The 21979-nt window shown below is 51.4% G+C and overlaps 1 protein-coding gene across 2 annotated transcripts in view; it reads right to left on the bottom strand.

Annotated features, from left to right (window-relative positions):
- Positions 1–15527: 15527 nt before the first annotated feature.
- The window catches only part of BEND7 (BEN domain containing 7), a 133639-nt gene continuing 127187 nt past the window's right edge, over positions 15528–21979 (bottom strand). For both annotated transcript variants that reach the window (XM_058282385.2, XM_058282386.2), the window contains exon 9: positions 15528–18741. In XM_058282385.2, coding sequence (XP_058138368.1) covers positions 18479–18741 — 263 coding nt within the window. In that variant the 3' untranslated portion in view covers positions 15528–18478. The remainder of the gene's footprint in view (positions 18742–21979) is intronic.

The raw sequence follows: 21979 nt of genomic DNA, 5'->3' as shown, positions 1-21979 counted from the left end.
GGTCAGGTGAGCGGCTGTGGCTCAAGCAGTTGAGCACCTGCTTCCCACACGGGAGGTCCTGGGTTCGGTTCCCGGTGCCTCCTGAAAACAAACGAGCTAACAAACAGACAAAAACAGGCAACGGGCAAACAAATGAAAAACCAACCCAGGGCAGCCAGTGTGGCTCAGTGGTTGAGCTCTGGCTTCCCACATACAAGGTCTGGGGTTCAATCCCCAGTACTGGTACCTCAAAAAAAAAAAGGCATAAATTATAGTTTCACTTCTCAGAAGCAAGCTTTTGTCAAAAGTGTGGTGCATCTCCTTGCATATGTTTTCAATGTATGTACAGACTTTTAAAATTTTTTTTGGGTTTTATGAACTATATTACACAAGAAAGCCTGTTTATTTAAAAAAATGTGTGTTTTAAACGAGCTTTTTGACACATTTAATGTCTTGTTGAATTTTTCAGGCTCTCTATTTTTAAAGTGGTGTTGTTTAGTTGGTCACGGTTTTATTTTTCTAGACTTTAGAAATTATCCACTAAGTAAGTTATGGGAATCTGCCACGACATTGGCTTGTTTGTGACGTGCTGTTTGGGAGGGAGGGTCCCCTCGCCCAGGAAAAGATGTTATATAGGGGGCAGGAGGTGGCTTGAGCGATGGGGCTCCCGTCTGCCACGTAGGAGGTCCAGGGTTTGATGGGCAGGGCCTCCTGGTGAAGGCGAGCTGGCCGGCACAGCAAGCTGGCCTGAGCAGAGAGCTGGCCCCTGCGGAGAGCTGGCCCGTGTGGAGAGCTGGCGCAGCAAAAGGACTCAACAAAAAGACACAGAGGAGAGACAATTAGAGACACAGCAGCTCAGGGAGCTGAGATGGTGCAAGACAGTAAGTACCTCTCTTCACTCCGGAAGGTCCTAGGATCGGTTCCCAGTGCACAGGGGTGGGGAAATAAATAAATAAAATACATTTTAAGAAAACAAAAAATGTTACATAGGTTTAGAGGCCGACCTGAGTCTATCAGCGAGAACGCACCTGCCGAGGGAAGAGGGCGAGAGCCGATGTCATGGCAAACGCATGCGATCTCAGCTGCGTTTTGGGTTAAATGGGATTTGGCGGGCCAGCAGGGAACGTGGCCCTCATTTTGCTGGGAAAAGGCATGCGAGAAAGCCCCTTCCTTTTGTCCTTTATGGATGAGTTGAGGCGGGGTCCGCGGCCTCAGGGCTGGGACGAGGGTGAACGCTGCGGGCAGGAGAGGCACCACGTGTCCCTCAACTCCGGGACCCTCCGAGGCCCCGGGACACCCGCCCTGAACCCCAAGACCTTCCCCAGCTGCCCGAGATTGTGCAGGGGTCGCCCTCCCCCCTGACCCCTCCCCGTCAGGGGCCCCTCCTGCCCACACTGCTTGGGGGCCCCCCCATTCCTAGGTGGGGGTTTCTTCCCAGGGAGAGTCGCCCGGGCTGGGGAGGGGGCGCTGAACGTCGCTTATGCAGAAGGGGAATGAGCGGGGAATGGGGGCCCCTCTGAGCACTCCGGCTCCCGGCCTGGTCTGTCAATGGGCCGAGAGGCTCTCGGGCTTCCCGCCACCCCTTTGTGCCCTGGCGCCGGAGGCCCGGGAACCGGCGCTCAGCCTGGCTCGGTGGCTTTCCAGTGTCACGCCAGCTCCCGCCAAGCTACCTGGAGAGCCCCGCCTGCCAAGCGGGTCCTGCCCGCGCTTTCAGGGGCCACCTGCACACGACCTTCGGCCTCGGGCACCGGTCAGGATCGACAGCTGGCGAGGCAGGGAACGCTTGGGGCCGCTCCGTTTCCTCTTCGAGGCAAACAGGAAATCATTTCTTTCCAGCTGGTGCTGGATACTTTCCTGACTGCTCTGTAAATGTTTATGCAATGAATCCTCCCTCCGCCAAACAAAGTAGGCTTATCAATGTCTTCATTTCATCGATAAGAAGACGGAGGCCAGGGTACTGGCTAACAGACACCCCAGCTCGTCGGGCTAGCCAGGTGGGGCTGCCAGGTGAGCAAATGCCGTGCAGGATGTCCGGCTAAAGGGAATTCCGAGTACTTTCCTCCCGCCACCCCTGGAGAGTGGAATGGAGCCGAGGTTCAGCCCGCAGCTTGCCTCTGGGGTCTGCTTCTCCAACGTGGCTTCCCAGGCAAAGAGAGAAGGAAGATCACGTTTTCCCCTGGCCGGGTTTGCCCTTCATTTCACAGCGCAGCTGCTTTACGAGGAAGCAGGTGGTTTTTCTCTCTTGACTGCTCTTCTTTAAGGCCGGCCTGCTCGGGCCTTCCTCTGGAGGTTCCGTGGGAGCCTTGCTGGGGGAAGCCTGCGTGAGGTCTTGGCGCTTCCTCTGGGGCCTGGGATTGAGGTTTCTCAGCCCTGGGAGATGTGAGGAAAGCCGCTGGGTTTTTCTATCACCAAGTTTTCTTATCATTTCGTCACCTGCCAAAGGCCCAAGCAGTGGGTCCCACCCTCCTGTGCAGAAGAGAAAGCCCTCCGTGCCTCCCCGAAAGACACCCGCAGCTGCTAGATGAGGCCTGGCATTTCTCCAACAGGGGAGTGCCCTTCCGTGAGAAGGAACGAGCCCTCCCTGTCGGGCCCTTGCAAGAGGTACTGTGCAGTCACCAACTGATTTATACTAAAGGGAAACGGAAGGCCTTCCAGGGCACTGTGACGGGTGGGTGCTGGGTGAGAAGAGCTCGGAGCCCAAGGCCCCTGGAAGGAGCAGAGGTAAGGGAGAGAAAGGAAGGGGCTCCAATGGCCCTCCCTGTGTTCTCACATCGGCGCGAAAGGATGGAGTCAGGCCCCGCCACCACTCGCCAGGCACAGGGGCTGCTCTGGGCCGTGCCCGCCCGTCTGATGACAAGGCCGGAGCTCTCGGTCTTGAGGGCTTGCTCTGCTCTGGTGTCTCCCCACACCAGCTGGCTATCTTACTTGGCACCTCACCAACCAAGAGGCACCCAGAGAGGGGTCCCTCCTACCCCAGGTCCCCACACCTGCCTGCGTCTGCCCCCGGTCCCTGCCCACCCCATGGAAGACGCCTGCCAGTTCCTCATCCCTCCACCTGCGCCCTCCCTTCTCTAGCCGCTGCCCTCGTCCTGGGCAGGAGGCCGCTCCCTCGTCCTGCTCGTACCTGTCAGCGTAGAAATCTAGCTAGTGTTGCCCACTTTTAAAGTCATGGGGATCCTCACCACCTGCCGGTTCTTCTCCCCAAAACTCCTCTTCAGTCTACTCACGGTTGACTTCTCGCCCACCTTGAGCATGAAGTCAGCTTGGCCAGGTGGTGGTGTCCAGTTATTGGGTCAAGCAAGCCCTGGCCTGGTTGTTACTGTGGGGGTATTTCATGAACTTAAATCATCAGTTGATTGCATCTACAATCAACACTTGGGTTACTTCCATCTTTTGGTAATTGTGAAAAATGCCACTATGAACTCTGAAGGGCAAATATCTGTTCAAGTTGCTGCTTTCGATCCTGTTAGCTATAAACTCAGAAGTGGGATTGCTGGGTCATATGGTAATTCTATATGTAGCTTTTTGAGAAACGGTCAAACTGTCTTCCACAGTGGCTGCATCACTTTACATTTCCACCAACAATGAATGAGTATTCCTGTTTCTCTACACCCTCTCCTCCACTTAATATTTTTTTTGTTCTTTGAATAGTAGCCATTCTAGTGCATGTGAAATGGTCTCGCATTGTGGTTTCGATTTGCATTTCCCTAATGGCTAATGATGTTGAGCATCTTTTCATGTGTTTTTTGTTTTTGCCATTTGTATATCCTCTTTGGAGAAATGTCTATTCCAGTCTTTTGCCTATTTTTAAATTAGGTCATTCATCTTTTTGTTATTGAGTTGACGGATTTCTTTGTATATTCTGGATATTGACCTTTATCAGATATGTGTTTTCCAAGTTTTTTCCCCATGGTGTAGGCTGCCATTTTACTTTAACAATAAAGACCCTTTAATTTGATGAGGTTCCATTTATCTATTTTTTCTTTTGTTGCTTGCTCTTTGGATAGAAAGTCTAAGAAACCATTGTCTTATATGTAGCCCTGAAGATGGTTCCCTAGGTTTTCTTCTAGGAATTTTATAGTTTGTGCTCTTGTATTTAGGTATTTGATCCATTTTGAGTTGATTTTGATGTGTGGTGTAAGGTAGGGCCCCCTTCATTCTTTTGCCTTTGGACATCCAGTTTTCCCAGCACCATTTGTTGAAAAGGTTCTTCTTGCCCAATTGCGTGGCCTACACCCCTTTGCACTGGCCAGACTTCACCACGAGCCGGGAACCGGGAGACGGCCGGGACGGCTCCAAGACTGGGCACCATCTCACCTCGGTGGAGGAGACGCCCCTGCAGCAGAGGCAAGATAAATTTCAGACTATGTCTGGCCAGGTCACTGGAAGAATCGATGAGATGAGTAGTTGCATTGAAGATCTGGAGGAAAACATTGCAGACCTCATGACACAGGCTGGGGTGGAAGAACTGGAAGATGAAAAGAAGATTCCTGCCACACAGAAGAGCTGAAGCTGCTGGTTTACACTGAAATCTGGAACACCGTTTTTATTAATACAGCCAAGAGAAGACCGAATGGCTTTTTGCAACTACTCTGTGTACACAGGTTTTATATTACAAAGTGTGTGTTCTTATCATATACGATATTGTTAGTCTTCAAGTGATTTTTTTCCCCTGCATTTTCTTAAATGTGGTAACTTTACCTCTTGGACCTTGGTTGGTTGTGCTTTTAAATATTAAACACTAAAACTCTGGCAGTTCCTGCATAAAATTATCAAATAATTTAGTTTTTTTTTTTAGTTTATTTTTGTGAAGTCATTTTTTCCTGGCCATTTCTTTTGTAGTGGTTGCTGTTTGATAAAAAATTGCTGTGTGGCTTTCTCTGCCTAGAGGCACCCACACCAAATCTTGGTGTGTATTTCTGTCTTTCTTTCCCATTTCGCAGCAAGCTCTATTCTCTCCCCCATTTCCCAAATAAATTCTTTTTACTGGTCTAAAAAAAATTGCTTTGTAATTTAGACAAATAATAGATCCTTCAATTATAACTATATTTTGTGTGGTTAGACATTTAAAAATAATTTAGGGTTTTTAATTCCTAATTCTCAGCACAAAGTGTCTATTGAACTAATAATAGATAGTGTGTTGGCAGTACTTTCAAATGGCCAAAAACATTTAAAAATGGTTTGTTCAGAAATATTTGACACTCTTTGTTATCAAAGTTCAGAATCGAACCACAGATCTATTTCTAAGTCCCTGAGAGCATATACTAAAGTCGGTGAAAAGTAACTGCAGTCACTTTAGTATGTTAGAATTGTTAAATACAGAAAATAACAGAATAGTGCAGTGGAATGTAATGTTAGAGTTTTACGTGAGATTCTAATACAGTGGAATCTTACAATGTTCTGCACTAGTTACCATAAAAAAAAACTGGCCGAATTCTAAAACTCAAATACGCCACCTTTTCTTTGAGCTACTGATTGGAAAAAGAAACAGAAAAGGGAAAGAGACTACATTAAGTCCGGGCCAGCTGCTTGGTTGAAAAATGATGCATGGCTTTGTTGTAATATGGTAAGGTCTAAGGATTACTGTTTTATTTCAACAATTTCTTAGCTAAATTAATGCAGAATAACAACATTATTGTTGATCACAGAAACCCGGGTAAAACCCTCACCACTCAAAACAGCGGTGGGGCGTGCCAAGCCCAGAGGCCCGGCTGATGGCCTGGAGGAGCCAGGGCAGGGTGACTTCATGTAACAAACATCTGAAAAATGTTACAAGTGGAGGAATCGTGTAGTACTCGGTAGAGGAAAATCCTTGATGAATTGAACACAGTATGATTTTTTGGTATCATTTTCTATATCACCAGTCTTGATCGTACTACAAGAATATAGTAATATTAAGAAACGATGTGTCCTACTTGTAAGTTAAATGGAAACAAAGGAGTAAGACACTTCAGTAAAGCAATGGGTTAGTGGCTGTTCCTCCCGGCTGCAGAGGTGACACCGAGCGGGCCAGGGGGTGCTGAGAGCTCGGCATCTTCACTCTGGGCGCAGCCGGGAGAAGCCTGGGTGCAGGAAGCCGTCCAGCCCGCTGAGGGGCGAGTGGAAATGGGTACCTATTGATGAGGTCAGGAGAGTCTGGATTTAGTGAGGCGTTAGCTTCTATGCGTCATCCAGGAGAAAGATTTCCAAGGCAGTCTCCCTCGCCCAAAATGTCTGATTAATAAAGGTGCCTGAAATCCCACTACTAAAAAAAATCAGTTGGCCATAGCTGATTCAGCTGATTTCTGAACTCTCAGAGTGCATTGGTCTATATAACTGTCCTTGTGCCAGTACCATGCTATTTTGAAAATTGTGACTTTGTAATAAGTTCCACCTTCACTTCTCCAGCACATCCTGTGAGCACTACCTCTACACGTATCTCTCAAACCTTTACTTTAATCTACAAAATATTGCTAAAAGAAATCAAAGAAGACCACAGTAAATGGAAGGACATTCCATGTTCATGGATTGGGAGACTAGTGTTAAGATCCAAGCCACGCTTGTCCCTCCCTACCGTAAAAGCCACCCCACTGGTCTCTTGCTTCGCACAGCTACCCCGGCCACCCCTACCCCACACCAGATCCAGAGTGATTGCTCGTAAACGTAAACTTGTCCACGGTACGCCCCAGTGTGGAAACATTCCTTGGCCCCCCTCGCAGAGAGTTCCCCACTTCTCTCGGGGTTCTAGGCCGGGCGCCCTCGCCTCTGCCACCTCCCGCCCTGAGCCCATCCCTGCCGACGCTTCTGCTCTTCTCCAGATACGGATGCTGCGCTCTGTACCTTGAAGCAGCCAAGCCTGTGACGATGACCGCAGGGTGGGCTTTCTCAGCCTCGGCACTGCTGACCTTTTGGGTAATTCTCTGCTGTTGGGGGCGGGGGTGCCCCGTGTGCTGCAGATGGTGAGGGCCATCGCTGGCTTCTGGGCAGTAGATCTCAGTAGTGCCCCTTTCCTCCCAGTTGTGACACCCGGAAGTGTCTCCAGACATTGCCACATGTTCCCTGGGGAGCCCCCTCCCCCAAGAACCACTGTCTTAAAGCCTTAGGGCACCAGGTCGACCCTCTGGCTAGACTGTGGCCCGCACACGCCCCTCTCCATCTTCACAGGTCGGGCACTTTCTTGACCTTCAGACGTCAACTTAAATGCCATCTTCTTAAAGAGGCCAACCCATATCAAGCAGCCGCGTGGTTTCTCCGTTTATTTTAACTCACTGAACAGTCTCGGATATCTCTCTGGAATAATGATTTCTTTATTTACTTTCTGTCCAACCCCCAGCAGAAAGCAAGCTCTATGAGGGCAGTGATTCCTATGGTTTGGTGGAGCGCCATGTTCCAAACACTGAGGAGGGGCCTGGCGTGTGACGGGTCCCGGTACACGTTTGTTGAATGAATGAATGAACAACACTTTGAAACCAGAATCTTACTTGTTTCTGTGTTTGTTAGGTCCTTTCCATTTGTTTCTAATTCTTCCCCTTCTTTCCCTTTCTTGTCCCCACTTAACCACCCCCATTATCTTTTTTCCTCTGTTCATTGTACCACGGGTGATATTTCCCTATTAATTCAATCCAATGTCTTTCATAACAGATGAGATAAACACACACAGACCAAGTCTTTTTTTTTTTTAATTTATTTATTAATTTTTATTTCTCTCCCCTTCCCTGCTCCCCCATTGTCAGCTCTCTGTGTCCATTCACTGTGTGTTCTTCTGTGTCTGCTTGTATTCTTGTCAGTGGTACCGGGAATCTTATTTTGCATCATCTTGCTGCGTCAGCTCTCCATGTGTGTGGCACCACTCCTGGGCAGGCTGCACTTTTTTCACACTGGGCGCTTCTCCTTATGGGGCGCACTCTTTACGCGTGGGGCTCCCCTATGTGGGGGACACCCCTGCGTGGCAGGGCTCTCCTTTTGCACATCAGCACTGCACATGGGCCAGCTCCACATGGGTCAGGAGGCCCAGGGTTTGAACCCTGGACCTCCCATGTGGTAGGTGGAGGCTCTATCAGCTGAGCCAAATCCACTTCCCCAGACCAAGTCTTGATGAGCTAAGCTGGAGTAGCAGGATCTGGTGGTCAGGACTCCTTGGGTTACACAGAACAGGGAGGACTCCCTGTACACAAAGGGCCCCAGGAGTTGGCTGGACCCAGAGGGGACAGCGCCGCTGGGAACCAGGAGGCCTCCCGCTCTTTCTCTTGTTGATGTTATTGATTGTGCAACCCTATTTGAACGTGTTCTTGGTCTTGATCTGCATTCTTGTGGGTGTGGACCCATTGTGAATAAGATCTCTTCAAGATATCCCCACTGAATCAGGTGGGACTTTAACCTGGATTACTGAAGCCCTCTTATAGGTAGAGTGAAAGTCAGAGAGAAGCTGTTGGCAGCCACAGCTGGAAGTCAATGGAACCCAGAAGAGAAAGGAGAAGATATTGCCATGTGATGGAAAAGCCAAGAATCAAGGATAGTTGGCAACCAGCCCCAGAACCCCGCAGTCTTCAAGAAGAAGGCATCGCCTTGCTGGTGCTTAGATTTTGGGTTTCTCCTTGCCTCAGAACCATAAGTCAATAAATTCCAGAGGTTAAGCCAACCCATAGGAGCTGGGAAACTAAAAGACTTTCCTTGCCTTCACTTTGAATGTTGGCTTCATTCTTCTCTCTCGTGACAAGCCCATTCCCACTTCTTCCCAGTTCACCTGGTGAAAAGTGTTGCTGCTGTCAACACCTCCCATCCTTTATTGAAGAAATCAATGAGTTTTTCTTCATCCCAAGCTCAAACCACTTGGGAAAGGATTCCCTGCATCAACGTGGGGAAGAATTTGTACTTACTGAGGGTCAACCACAAGCCAAGTGCTGTCTCGGTGGTGGGGGTACAGCCGAGAACAAAACAGACAAAAATCCTGTGGTTGTGGAACTTATATTCTATAATAGTGCACCTAACATGTGTTTATTACTAAACACTGGTCAGGAGTAAACCCAGACCTTGCCCCAACGATACAACAGTGAGTAAGATGCACAATATATAACTGAAAAATGGTGATAAAGAAATTAGCTCATTTATGTGATGGTCCCAATTGCTCTAAGAACATACAGGAGGGGGACTCTACCATAGGAGAGGTTAGGGAGGTTGGTTTTTTTAATGTGATTGTGATGGTTAGGCTAATGTGTCAACTCAGCCACATAGTGGTGCCCAGTTGTTTGGTCAAGTAAGACTGGGTTAATTGTAATACAGGGACCATTATGGGCTTTCGTCAGCAGTGAGTTTACTGCATAGATGGTTGATTACATCTACATCAACCAGGGAGACTGCCGTCAGCAATGAGCAACGTTTTACTCCATTAGTTGAATGCCTTAAAAGGAAAGTGATTCAGCATTCAGAGAGAGATTTCCCAGCTCCTCTTTGGACAGCCAACATCTCCTAGAAACTCCTCAAGGACCTTCAATGGACTTTCATCGGAGCCCCTGGTTTGCACCTGCCTGCGGAACCTGGACTTGTACAGCCCCAAGGTCATGTGAGAGACTCTGATAAAATCTCCTACTCATTACAAATATCTCCTGTTGAGTCTGTTTTCCCTAGAGAATCCTGGATAACATAGTGCTTAAACTTTACTTTTAGAACAGTCTTAGATTTGCTGAAAACTGAGAAGAAAGTAGAGTCTTTACGTACCACATGCCTTGTTTCCCCCACTGTGAGCATCTTAGGAAAGCGTGGTTCATTTGTTAAATTTAACATTGACTCATCCCTCTGAACTTCAGTCCACACTTGATTCAACTTTGCTCCGTTTTCACCCTAATGCCGCCTCTCTGGTCCGGGTTCCCATCCGGGGTCCCGTGTTACATTTCGTCGTCGTGGCGCCTTAGGCTCTCCCCTTGGCCGAAACCATCCTCAGGGGTTTTTTGGTGGCCTTGCTCGAGGAGTGCTGGTGAGGTGTCTCGTCGCTATGCCTCCCACTTGGCAGTTGTGGGATGTTTTCTCTCGTGATTAGACTGGGGTAGGGAGACCACGGAAGTGAGGAGCCCACCTCACCACATACCAGGGCTCATCCTGTTGCGCTGACACCTCGCTGTGGGTGCTGGCCTTGGTTCCCTGCCCGAGGGGGTGCTGTCAGGTTTCTCCCCTGGGAAGGGGCGCCCTCCCTCCCCTGCCCTCTTTCCATCTCGTAGTCCTCGGAAGTCACTCTGGGCTGCCCACACTTAAGGAGGGGCTGCTATGCCCCTTTGACAATATCAGTTTTACTGTGGTATAATTGACACATCACAGAACTCACGTTTTCTACATAAACCGTTTGGTGAGCTTTAATTAAGTGTATACAATTGGGCCTGAGTGCATAGGCTCCGAGCTAAGATCTAAAGATTGAGAGGAGTCAACTGGGCAAAGAAAGGGAAAGCCTGTTGCAGGTAGAGGTGGTTGAGTGAAGGCCGGAAGAAAGGGGAGGAGGGCACATTTAAGGAACTTGGGACGACCCTGAATCACCTGGAAAAGGTAAAATTATACTCACAAGATTCTCTTCAAAGCATTTTAAAACACTGTAATGCCTAAATGTGCAAACTCACTTGTGTGAATCACTTATGCATCCAGAACAACTGAGTTCCTGATGGTTTATCCAAAGTCTTGCTTTGGCAATAAGTAAACATGAGGAATGATCCCTGAGGGGGATACAATTGTAATACATTTCCCCCCCTTTTTCAGGTCTTGTGTAAATGAGATGTAAAGTGTGTGTACACTTTGCTTTCTGATGAAGTCCTTGATTTATTTCCTTTTGGAACAAATGCATTACAACAAAGTGAGACTGAGAAGGTAATCCAGAAGGAAAGAAGAGAAAGAAACCATACTCAGAAATATGTCCTCATACAAACTTAGAATCTGAAAAAAATTTAGTTAGCCAAAACAATGAAAGGCTATTTTCACGTATGAGGTATCCAAGAGGCCTTCTCTCGGCATTCTGTTGAACATACTTTGAAAAATCCCTGCCATGTGAGCTCCATATTGGTCAGGATAGGAAAGGCTGTGCTTCAGTAACAAAGAAACCCTAAATTCTCAGTGGCTTGATACAACAGGGCATTGACTGATGTGGGTACGGCAGTTCTCCTCAGTGGCTCTCCTCCTCTAGGTGATTCAGAGCTCTAGGCTCCACCAGATGAGGTGCTGTCATCCTGATCACCTGGCTTCGAAAGTCTGCCACAGAAGAGGAAAAGAGAGAGAGGGAAAGAGCGTGAAGGGGATGGGATGGCAAGGCCTGGAAGTGGTGGACAACACTTCTGCCCATTTTCCTGTCATCAGAACCGTTGCTGAAGCCCAGCGTAACTGCAAGGGAGGATAGGAAATGCAGATTTCCTCTGCATGCAGGAAGGAGAAAAAGCAGGATTTGGTGAACATACAGTATTCCTTTATAGAAACTCTTAACTTTTCTTTGGTTTGATCCTTTTCAAGTGATAAAACAATGCACGGTCATTGTAACAAGGGAAACATAAAGCGCATAAAAATGGAACCAGTCATCTCCCCGTTCTCGGCCTGTACCTCTGCTTCCCCTTGAGTCCTGCTGCTCTGCTCTCCTTGCTCATACAGTGGTATTCTGTATATAGGTGAGATCTGGGACAAATGAACTCTGGCAGGCACTTCAGAACTGGAGGTTTTCATGATCCCACTTCCTAAGCGGCCAAGAAACACCTGAATGAAATGTTTATTCAAGAGGTAGCTTGCTTGAAATTGTTGCAATTGAATCTTGCAAGGATTTGAAGTCCAGGGCTTTTGTTTATGCTTTCTTGGCCACCCGGGTTCCTGGTAGGTTTGGGTTCAGATCCTAACTCTGTTGCTAACAATCTGGGTGCCTTTGGGTAGGCCGTGAACTCTTCTGAGTGTCAGGGAGCTCACATTTGCAGTAGGGATAGAGTATCTACCCTTTGTGGTACTTGCAGTACTTCAAGATAAATTTTAGCCTGAAATCACTCAAGTTGCTGGAAATCTGTGACATCTTTATGTCTACAGCTAGAGATGGTGGCAACTAGTACTTAAAAGGCATCCAGTGTGACCAAGAAGTTGGAGCAATTAATCCTCTACAAAGCTAAACGCCAGGAAGCGGTTGTGGCTCAACTGATAGAGCATCTGCCTACCATATAGAAGGTCCAGGGTTCGGTACCTAGGGCCTCCTGACCCATGTGGTGAGCTGGCCCATGTGCAGTGCTGCTGCGTGCAATGAGTGCCATGCCACGCAGGGGTGTCCCCCCATAGGGGAGCCCCACATGCAAGGACTGTGCCCTGCAAGGAAAGCCTCCCTGCATGAAAAAAGCGCAGCCCACCCAGGCTGAAAAGTGAAAAGTGGCACCATGCCACACACAGGGAGAGCTGATGGAGCAAGATGATGCAACAAAAAGAGACATAGATTTCCAGTGCCGCATGACAAGAATGCAAGTGGACACAGAAGAACACACAGTGAATGGATGCAGAGAGTAGACAATGGTGGGGGGCGGGGCAAGGGGGAAGGGGAGAGAAATAAATAAAATAAATCTTTAAAAAAAAAAGCCAAATGCCATAAGACAGTGTCTTTGTTTCTAGGATGTTATGGCAAGTACCACACCATAGGTTGGGAATTTCTTGGCTAGAAGCCTTGCCTCCTGCAGATGTTGGTGGCCGTCTGGCTAGCTGGCAATCTTGGGTTTCCTTGACTTCCCTGTCAGATGGCGGTGTCCTCTCCTGTCTCTTCTGGGTTTCACTGTCTTTCCAAATTCTGCTTCTTCACATGCCTTCCTCTTCATGAAGCTTCTGGTAAAAGGATTAAGGCCCATCCTGACTCAGTGGGGCCACTCCTTAATTTAAAATAACTTCTTCTGAAGGTCCTACTTACCATGGGCTCGCAGCCACAAGAACATGTTTTTTTTTTTCTTTTCTTTTTTCCCTGGGTGTGGTGATTTGGAACTGTACATACCACAGAAAAACATGTTCTTAAATTAATCTGTTCCCGTGGGTGTGAACCCATTGTAAATAGGAAATTTGAGGAGGTTAGTTCAGTTGAGGTGTGACTGAGGATGGAGGATGGGTCTTAATCCTGTTTCCAGAGTCCTTTAAAAGCAGAATGAAATCAGACAGAGAGAGAGCGAGCCATGGGAAGCAAGGCAATGAAATTCAGTGAAGCTGGAAGAGAAGGGGAGGCAAGGAGAGGCCGCCAGTGCACTGCCATGTGACAGAGGCACCAGACCTACGATCACCCACAGCCGGCCCAGAGCGTCCCAGGCCCCTGAGAGAGAGCCTCGATGACACCTTGACCTTGACTTTCCTACAGCCTCGAAACTGTGACCTAATAAATTGCCATATTTTAAACCAACCCAGGGCATGGTTGGTATTCACTTGAGCATCCCCGGAAACTAAAACATCAGGGCGTATAATTCAATCTACCTCAGAGGGGGAGGAAAAGAAGAGAAAATAGAGACTTATGAATGTAGGGGACCCATGAGCACTGGAGTATTCCCTTTGGAAGGGGAAAAGGTGCATGAGGAAACTGAGATGGGAGATTGGGAAGCTGTCACTAAAACATGTTGAGACCGAGCAGGCTGTTTTAATACCAATTTTTCTGTTCATTAATTAGGCATAATTCCCACCAATAGAGGCAAAGTCTTGCTGTTGCAGATTGAAAAAAAAAAGACCCGGCGAAACAAAAGATTCAGTGAAGCCGAGAGGTAGCAGCGTCCCCAGAGGAAGAGGCTTGGTCAGCTCAGTGCTTTAAAGTGGTTTTGCACTTTGATGTTACAGTGGTGTGAACACAGAGGAGTATAATGCACCAAATTTTGTCTGCCGCTGTTGAGCGGGTGGTGGTAAGAAACGATGATGACAAGAAAATTAAAAACAGAGAGGTCTTGTTGAAGAGCTCAGCAAAATGAGGAAAAAGGACAGGGATCCTGCCACGAAAATGTGGGCATTCACACAAATGTACAAAGGGAAAAAAAGTACAGGGTTATGATGAAAAACAGAATCCACTTCAGGTATTTCGAACAGAGAGGGATTTAATACAGGGGTTTAAGTTGTGAAGCTGTGGGAGGGCCGGGAGCGCACCCAGGGGGCAGGGGGTGGCACTGAAAGATGGGAAACTGCAGTAAGCTGGGAGCGAGCTGGAGGTAGTCAAATTGAAATTTGCTAATCAACCAGTGTTTTTGCTAGCTTTTTCCAATTTTGGTGCTGCCTGTAAGTATAGGTTAGACTGTAATCCCAAAGCTTGCTTTCACAGCCGGCAGGACCGTGGAGCTGCTCGCCCCGACGACGGCGGCAGCATGACGATGTGCGTGCCGCGAGAAGGGGCCCTGGTGCTCAAAGGCTCTGCCCTGTGCTGGCCACTTACAGAGACCTCGGCTGAGAAGCGCTGTGCCCAGCTCCGCCTGCTCTGATCTGCTCCAGGCTCCGGCCTGTTCTGCACGGCTGCTGACACGTGCCAGCCATGGGATGGCCCAGGGTGTCCTTGAGGGGCCGGGGACCTGGGCTCAGGCGGCGGTTCTCCTGTACGCGCCGATTCCAACCGACACAGGGGTGGCAAGATGCTTGTGGACTGTTTGGGTGTTGTGAGTCTGTTAAAGGAAGCCAGCTTGGGAGTGGGGGACTCATGGTGACGTGGTAGAAGGTGCAGCGGTGTGGGCGGGTTGGGTTTCTGGGTGTGGAGGGAGGTGCTACAGTCGCACCTCCGTACCTTCGGGGTGTTGTTTCCTCCTCTTTGTCCTCAGTCTGCCTTCCTGGCCCCATCATGCTGGACCTCCCACACACCTGCTCCTCTCTCCCCACAGACTACATTGTCCCATGTGCCTGGTGTGAGCGGCGGTCCCTCGTGCCCCGCTGATCATGCCACTGGTCACAGCTCTTTCTGCAGCATCTCTTGTTCTAGTGACAAGGCACGAAAGCACACTTCGTTCTGTCCTGATTCCCTGCTTCTGCTCGGGAGCAGCCTGACCAGGCTTTTTGCAGAGCCACGTGTGTGTCTTCTCGTGGGTGCTTCTTTGGTGAATGCCTCACATCTCCATTCTGCACGGGCTCCGTGAATTCTGAAGCTGGTCCTCCCATCAGAGAAATGGTGGGAGGATACCAAACCCCAAGGCAGCCCTGAATGCCCTCTCCTTTGGCTGGCTCAGCCTCGGAAATTTGCTTCCATGCCCCTCCTGGAGCCCACTTGGCTCTGCTTGTCCTCCTCTGAGTGTGGAGGAAGGAGGGTTTACGTAAGGTCAGCTGCCAGCCACACCACATGATGGACTTGCATCTGTGTGGGCAGGGCTACTCGCCAGCCATCGCCGCCAGCGCTACTCTTTCAGTCTTTACCAACCTGAGTTACTACTGCCCAGGAAGGCGAAAGTGGCAAATAACCTTTTTGTTTTCTTCAGAAGCTTTCCCCAAACCCGTTTTTAAAAAACATATTTTTCATTTATTTTTAAAAGATACATAGATCACACAAAATGTTACATTAAAAAAATATAGGGGATTCCCATATGCCCCACTCCCCACACCTCCCACTCCTCCCACATCCACAACTTCTTTCATTAGTGTGGTGCATTCGTTGCATTTGATGAATACATTTTGGAGCACTGCTACCCCGCATGGATTATAGTTTACATTGTAGTTCACACTCTCTCCCAGTCCATTCAGTGGGTTATGGCAGGATATATAATGTCCTGCATCTGTCCCTGCAATATCATTCAGGACAACTCCAAGTCCCGAAAATGCCCCCATATTATACCTCTTCTTCCCTCTCCCTGCCTTCAGTGACTCCCGTGGCCACTGTCTCCACATCAACGACATAATTTCTTCCATTGCTAGAATCACAATAGTTCTATAGTAGAATACTTTCCCAAACCCATTTAAAACTGCTTTATTCTTCAATAAATTGCATCTAAAATGACTGTCAGTTTGTGTGCTTCTTATGAAATCCTTGCCCAGCCCGCCCCGCCCTGTAAGTCCCACCTTAAGCTGACTTGGAAACTGCATAAGTATCCTGGCTTTACCTGCTTGGCTTCCAGACACTGTCAAGACCTTCAGGGCAGGGAGCCTTGCTTTATCCACCTAGTGTTTTGAGGTATTTCCCGGGAGCCAGCACACAACAAGTTACAAATTTACCTACCGCACTATGGAGTTGCTCCAATCCCATTTCATCCCACACCCTCACTCCTCTATTTCTTTCTTTCTTTTTTTTAAAATGGAAATGTTTTATTTTTAAAGAAGCTTCATATTACTTAAATGTTTACTTTGAAAAAGTCTACTTTAATCCAGATTTGCATTCCCCTCTTATGTTTGTTCATTCTCAATCTTGAGGATTTTGGGATGGGGATGCCCACTCTTTCTGATTGAGAGGGGACTTAGATCCCATGGGACAGACGGTTGGAACTGTCTTGCTTGCAGTCGAAGAAACTCTGTTTTTTGGGATGGGCATTGTCCATCATCATCCTTTTGTTTGTTGTCCTGGATGAGTCCAATGAACAGGAAAGTAGGTGTTGCAACTCTGCTGAGATTCAGGGCTCAACCGGCATACGAACAGACTGACAAGTTAAGTCTCTGGCATGTATATTTAATGAGTATAATCCTAATTATAGGTTCCAATAAAAGGGGCAGAAGAGTTTATATGTATGGAAATTATAACTCTTTTACATTGGGGAACATACATTCCAAGGTAAGGCCCACTGACATGGTGCCAAATTCCCGAGATTTGTCTGCCCTGTCTATAGTGTCTAGATGTCTCTAGAGCCCTCAGAAGACCCCTGCTTGAGGCACTGTTTACTGTGGCAGTCAATGAGAGCCTCCTGAGACATGCATAAGGGTGACCTCTGGAATGACCTCCTGAATCACTGTGAAATATCTTAACCATAAAGCCTAATTTGCATTAATATTTCCCCCTTTGGGGCAAGGTCTTTTTCCAAATGCATCACTAGTTGATGCTTGGTAATAATCCCTCGGTACCAGGGAGGTTTATGCCTGGGAGTCATGTCCCATGCCGGGGAGAAGTTAGTGAGTTCATTTGCTGAGTTTGGTCACATTTGAGCAACAAGGAGGCTTTCAGGAGGTAATTCTTAGGCAATATATAATACTAGGCTAAGTTTAAATTTCACAAGAAAAAGGTTCATAAGTACACGCATTATTTCTTCACTCACTGAATGAACATTTATTGGGGACCTAGTCTGTGCTGGTTCAATGGTGACAAAGATATACCACCCATGTCCATATTGAGTTCACCTTCTCCTTCCTCCTTATGCCATGTCCCTGCTGCCAGGGAAAGTGGAGATGGAGAACCACTTTTTGTTGAATTGAATTGAAAATGGAGCTGAATCTCTTTGTTTTTTAAGTCTGGCTCTCTGAACTTGATCTTCAGGAGGCCAGGCAGCAGGTGGAGTTTGACTGTGTTGTTCATTCACAGTTACAGTTGTTTGACTTTTCAGCGCTGTGTTTCCTTACCTTCTAGACTGCCGTGATGGTTAGGCTAATGTGTCAACTTGGCCAGGTAACTGTGTCCAGTTGTTGGCCAAGCAAGCACTGGGCTAATTGTAATACAAGGGCATTTATGGACTTAAGTCACCACTGACTTTATAGCAGTGGTAAATCATAGATAGCTGATTACAATTACATCAATCAGGGAGATTGCCATCACCAACGAGTCAATTGAAAATGGCTTAAAAGGGGAAGTGATTCCAGCATTCAGTGAGAATTTCCCAGCTTGTCTTTGGACAGCCAACGTCTCCCAGAACTCGTCAAGAACCTTCACTGGACTTTCATCAGCGCCCCTGGTTGCAGCCTGCCTGAGGACCTGTACTTGTGCATCCCCATGGTCATGTGAGAGACTCTAATAAAGTCTCTTCCTATAGACAGATATCTCTTGCTGATTCTGTCTCCTTAGCGAACCCTGACTAACACAGCTGCCCTCTTGCTTCTTTTTTTTTTTTAGGAGGTACCAGGGATTGAACCCAGAACCTCATACATGGGAAGCAGGTGCTCAACCGCTGAGCTACATCCACTCCCTGCCTTGCTTCTTGTGTCTTGGTGCTGCCTCCCTCCCCTCTGTTATCCCCCGGCACACCGGGACAAAGAGGCTGCCCAGCACAGTCCCTTTCATGGACCACCCCAGTTGACCAAATGACCCACCAGGACAGCACAGGAGAGCTCCAGAAGGGAATCCCAGTATCTGCCAGCAGTTTGGTAAGTGGGGGGGGCCTCCCTGGAGGCATTGCCAAGAGGTGGGGCCTGCCACGCCTGTTTGTAAACCAGCTCTAGTGTCCTGGGGGTTGTGAGGCTGTGGTGCATCTGTGTGAACCCAAATCTGGATGCTTACTCTCTCAACTTTTGCTCTTCTTTTAAACTTAAGAAGGCCTTTTCCTTTTCTTTTTTTTTTTTTTTTTAGGTATTGGGGCTGGGGGCTAAACCCAGGACCTCGTATGTGGGAAGCCGGTGCTCAACCACCGAGCCACACTGGTGCCCTGAGCTGGTTTTCTCCTTTGTTTGCGTGTGTCTTTTTTTTTTGTTTTTAGGAGGCCCCGGGGAGCAGGTCTCGACCTCTTGGGCACAGCTGCTCGCTTGTCATCGTTTCCGAGCTGGTTCTGAGATGCGCCCCGGCCCGTGCACCTGGGGAGCCTCCGGGCCGCTGCCCTGCGCCGTGTCCCCTCGCCCGCTGGAGCGTCCCTCTCCTTGGTGGTGGCATCTGGACCGCCCGGGCTTTTGTTCGCTCAGCCGCGGTGGGGCAGGCGCTGGTCGGTCCTGAGCTGGTCGCGCCTGCTCCTGAGGGTGCTCCTGGTGGAAGAAGGGCGGGTGTTCAGGAGACTGGGTGCCCCGGGGCCAGCTGGCCTGGAGAAGACCTCAGCGAAAGCTGCTCCCGCGCTGAGAGCGGGCCCGGCGGCCGCACAGGCAGCCCGCGCTTTCGGTCAGGGGTCAGTGCCCAAGGGCCACCGGCGGGCAGCGGCGGCTGGCGCCTTCCCAGGGCCTGGCCCCCCGATGGTGGGTGGGAGCCCTGGGCTGTGGCTTTTGGGCAATGCCACGATGGCAACAGGGAGGACGACGGAGGGGGGTGCAAGCTGGAGGGCCCCCGTTTCTTCCAGGCCCTGCGGGTGCTTTGGGCGGGAGCATGCTTCGAGAGCTGTCCTGCTCTCGCCCCGGGAGGTGCAGGGTCCGAGTCAGCGTGACTGGCCAAGAAACTGCAACCAGCCTATGCCCAAGTGGCGCCCCGGGCCGGAGAAGGGCCCTCCGGGCCTCGGTGGGCAGAGCGGAGGCTCCTGGGTGACTGTCCTTCCCCCAGGGCCCGGCAGCCGCTCCTGGGTGCCCGCTGTCCCCACCCGCCTGCCCCCGGCAGAGCCCAGGCACCGAGGGCTGGGGCGGGGTGGCGGAGGACGCGGATGCCGGCCTGGGAAGGCCTGGGTGGACGGAGGCTCAGAGCCCAATCGCCTGGGACCCGTGGCCTCTGCTGCTTTTGGCTGAGCCGGGGGACGAGCCCAAGTCCACTGTTCCCCAGATGAGGCCGGGAAGTGCGGGCTGGCACGGGCCTCGGTCACTCAGCCACGCCCCAATGCGGGAGCAGCTGGGACGGCAGTGGGACCCGGCAGGTGGGGAGGCCGGGCCTTGCCCAGCTCCGGGGCGGTGGCGTGTTGTCCGGGAGCCAGTTACTCAGAGACAGGGGGGTGTGCGAGCTGACCTGAAGACAGCCCTGCAGCTGCAAACGGCGGGTGCCAGCAGCCTGTGCTAGGGACGGGGGCATGGAGCGCGCAGGGCCCCAGGGCAGAGGCGGGCACTGCGGGCAGGGGCAGCCTTTGTGGGGGGCACAGGGAAGTGGGCTCTGGAAGCCACGCCCAGGCCTTGGGAACAGGTAGGCATTCTGGAGGCAGGTGGAGGCTGCTGCCCCAGGTGAGGGCCTCCTCAGGCAGGCCCTCGAGTGCCAGGGCTGCTCTAATGGACACCGCGGTGCTGGCATGGCCGGGGTGGGGGGGCAGCTCATTGTCCCTTGGGCCAGCTGCCATGAAGTCAGGGGCTGGCCAGCTGTCCTACCTCTCTGGCCACGTCTTCCCAGCTCCCCACCTCCTCTGCTAACAGGGGCCCGCGTCTTATTGGAAGAAAGCCCACCCTGACACGGGTGTGGACTCGTCTTACCTGCCCACATCATCTAAGAGCCGATTTACAGGGACGCGGACTTGGCCCAGTGGTCAGGGCGTCTGTCTACCACATGGGAGGTCCGCGGTTCAAACCCCGGGCCTCCTTGACCCGTGTGGAGCTGGCCCATGTGCAGTGCTGATGCACACAAGGAGTGCCCTGCCACGCAGGGGTGTCCCCCTCGTAGGGGAGCCCCACGCACAAGGAGTGCGCCCTGTAAGGAGAGCCACCCAGCGTGAAGGAAAGTGCAGCCTGCCCAGGAATGGCGCCGCACACACGGAGAGCTGACACAGCAAGATGACGCAACAAAAAGAAACACAGATTCCAGGTGCCACTGACAAGAATGCAAGCGGACATAGAAGAACACACAGTGAATACACACAGAGAGCAAAGGGGGGGGGTAATAAATTAAAAAATAAATAAATAGAAGAAACATTTTTTAAAAAAAGCCGATTTAAGTGGGTTCGCCCCCAGGCGCGGCGGGTAGGACCCGAGCCCGCCCTGGAGCGGGGCGTGATCAGCCCAGGGGAGGACGCTCCTTTGCCACGGCCTCTCCTCTCCTGGCTGGTCTCCTCCTCACGATGGACAGCAGGACGGGGCGTGGGCTCAGCCTCGCGGTCATTGCAGGGCAGGAGGCAGCTGCCGGGGGTGGGGGACAGAGCCAGGCCGCCCAGAAACCCCCACGGCGGGCGGCGGCAGGGAGATTGCGGGGCCGGGCCCCGGGCGCCCGGCAGGGCACTGGACGCAGAGCCTGCAGCGGCTTGGAGGCCGAGGTGTCAGAGGAACCCGTGGGGATCGGCCGGGACGGCGGCATCCGCCCCAGCCCTTCCTCCCCGAGACGGGAGCCCATGGCGGAGCCGCGAGGGCGCAGGTGGGGTCTGGGCCGGCCCCTGCCCAGGTCGGGGGGACCCCGGAACCTGCCGGGCCCAGGGCTGGCCTTGTCGTGCCATGTCCCCAGGATCGGCCATTTGGGTTAGGGCCGGAGGGAGGCCAGGGTGGGTGGTGGGGACAGCAGCAGAGCAGGTGCTGCCGCCCCCCTTCGTGCCACGCCCCCGCCTGGGCAGAGCGCAGCCCTGGGGACACGCAAGGGCGCGGCCGCTTCCCTCGGGTGGGTACCCAGAAGAGAAAGCGGGTGACGTTGACCTCCTCCGTGCCGTGGGGCCGTGGGGCCTTGGAACGGGGCGTCGTGAGGCGCGGCTCGGGGTGCCCGCGCTCCGGCGGGCCTTACACCGACGCAGAGACCCAGGGGAGGACATGGCCGTTCTGACACGGCCGCGCGAGAGGCTGGCGCGCAGCAAGGAGAGGGGGCTGGGCAGGCCTTGCCTGCGCGCCTCCACGGAGTCCCATGCCCGTCGGGGACAAAGCACGCCGCGTCCTAAGGCCGCACTGCGTGGCATCTTAGCGACGAGACCACCCGGCCCCAAAGCCCCCAGAGTAGGGCTTTGAATTTCAGCTCACGCTCCTGGAGCCCTGGTGGAGACGCCCTGTCCTGGGGGCTCAGGGAGCCGAGGCGCAGGGGAGAGGCCCGGCCACGGCTGAGGGAGAGGGGAGCCAGGGCGGCCGGCAGACGCCTCCTGCCACGGGGCCCACGCTCTGAGCGGGAGGAGCTGACTTGGTGGGAGAGCTCCTCAGGAGGGCACCCTGGGCAGTGGAGAGCACCCGGGGGGTGGAGAGCACCTGGCGGGTGGAGAGCACCTCGGGGTAGAGAGCACCTCGGGGTGGAGAGCACCTCGGGGTGGAGAGCACCTGGGGGGTGGAGAGCACCTTGGGGTGGAGAGCACCTGGGGGGTGGAGAGCACCCGGGGGGTGGAGAGCACCCGGGGGGTGGAGAGCACCCGGGGGGTGGAGAGCATCTCGGGGTGGAGAGCACCTTGGGGTGGAGAGCACCCGG

The sequence above is a fragment of the Dasypus novemcinctus genome, chromosome 20, assembly GCF_030445035.2.
Source record: "Dasypus novemcinctus isolate mDasNov1 chromosome 20, mDasNov1.1.hap2, whole genome shotgun sequence".
Lineage (NCBI taxonomy): Eukaryota > Metazoa > Chordata > Mammalia > Cingulata > Dasypodidae > Dasypus > Dasypus novemcinctus.
The sequence above is the reverse complement of the archived record's forward strand: the minus strand, read 5'-3'. Positions and strand labels throughout refer to the sequence as shown.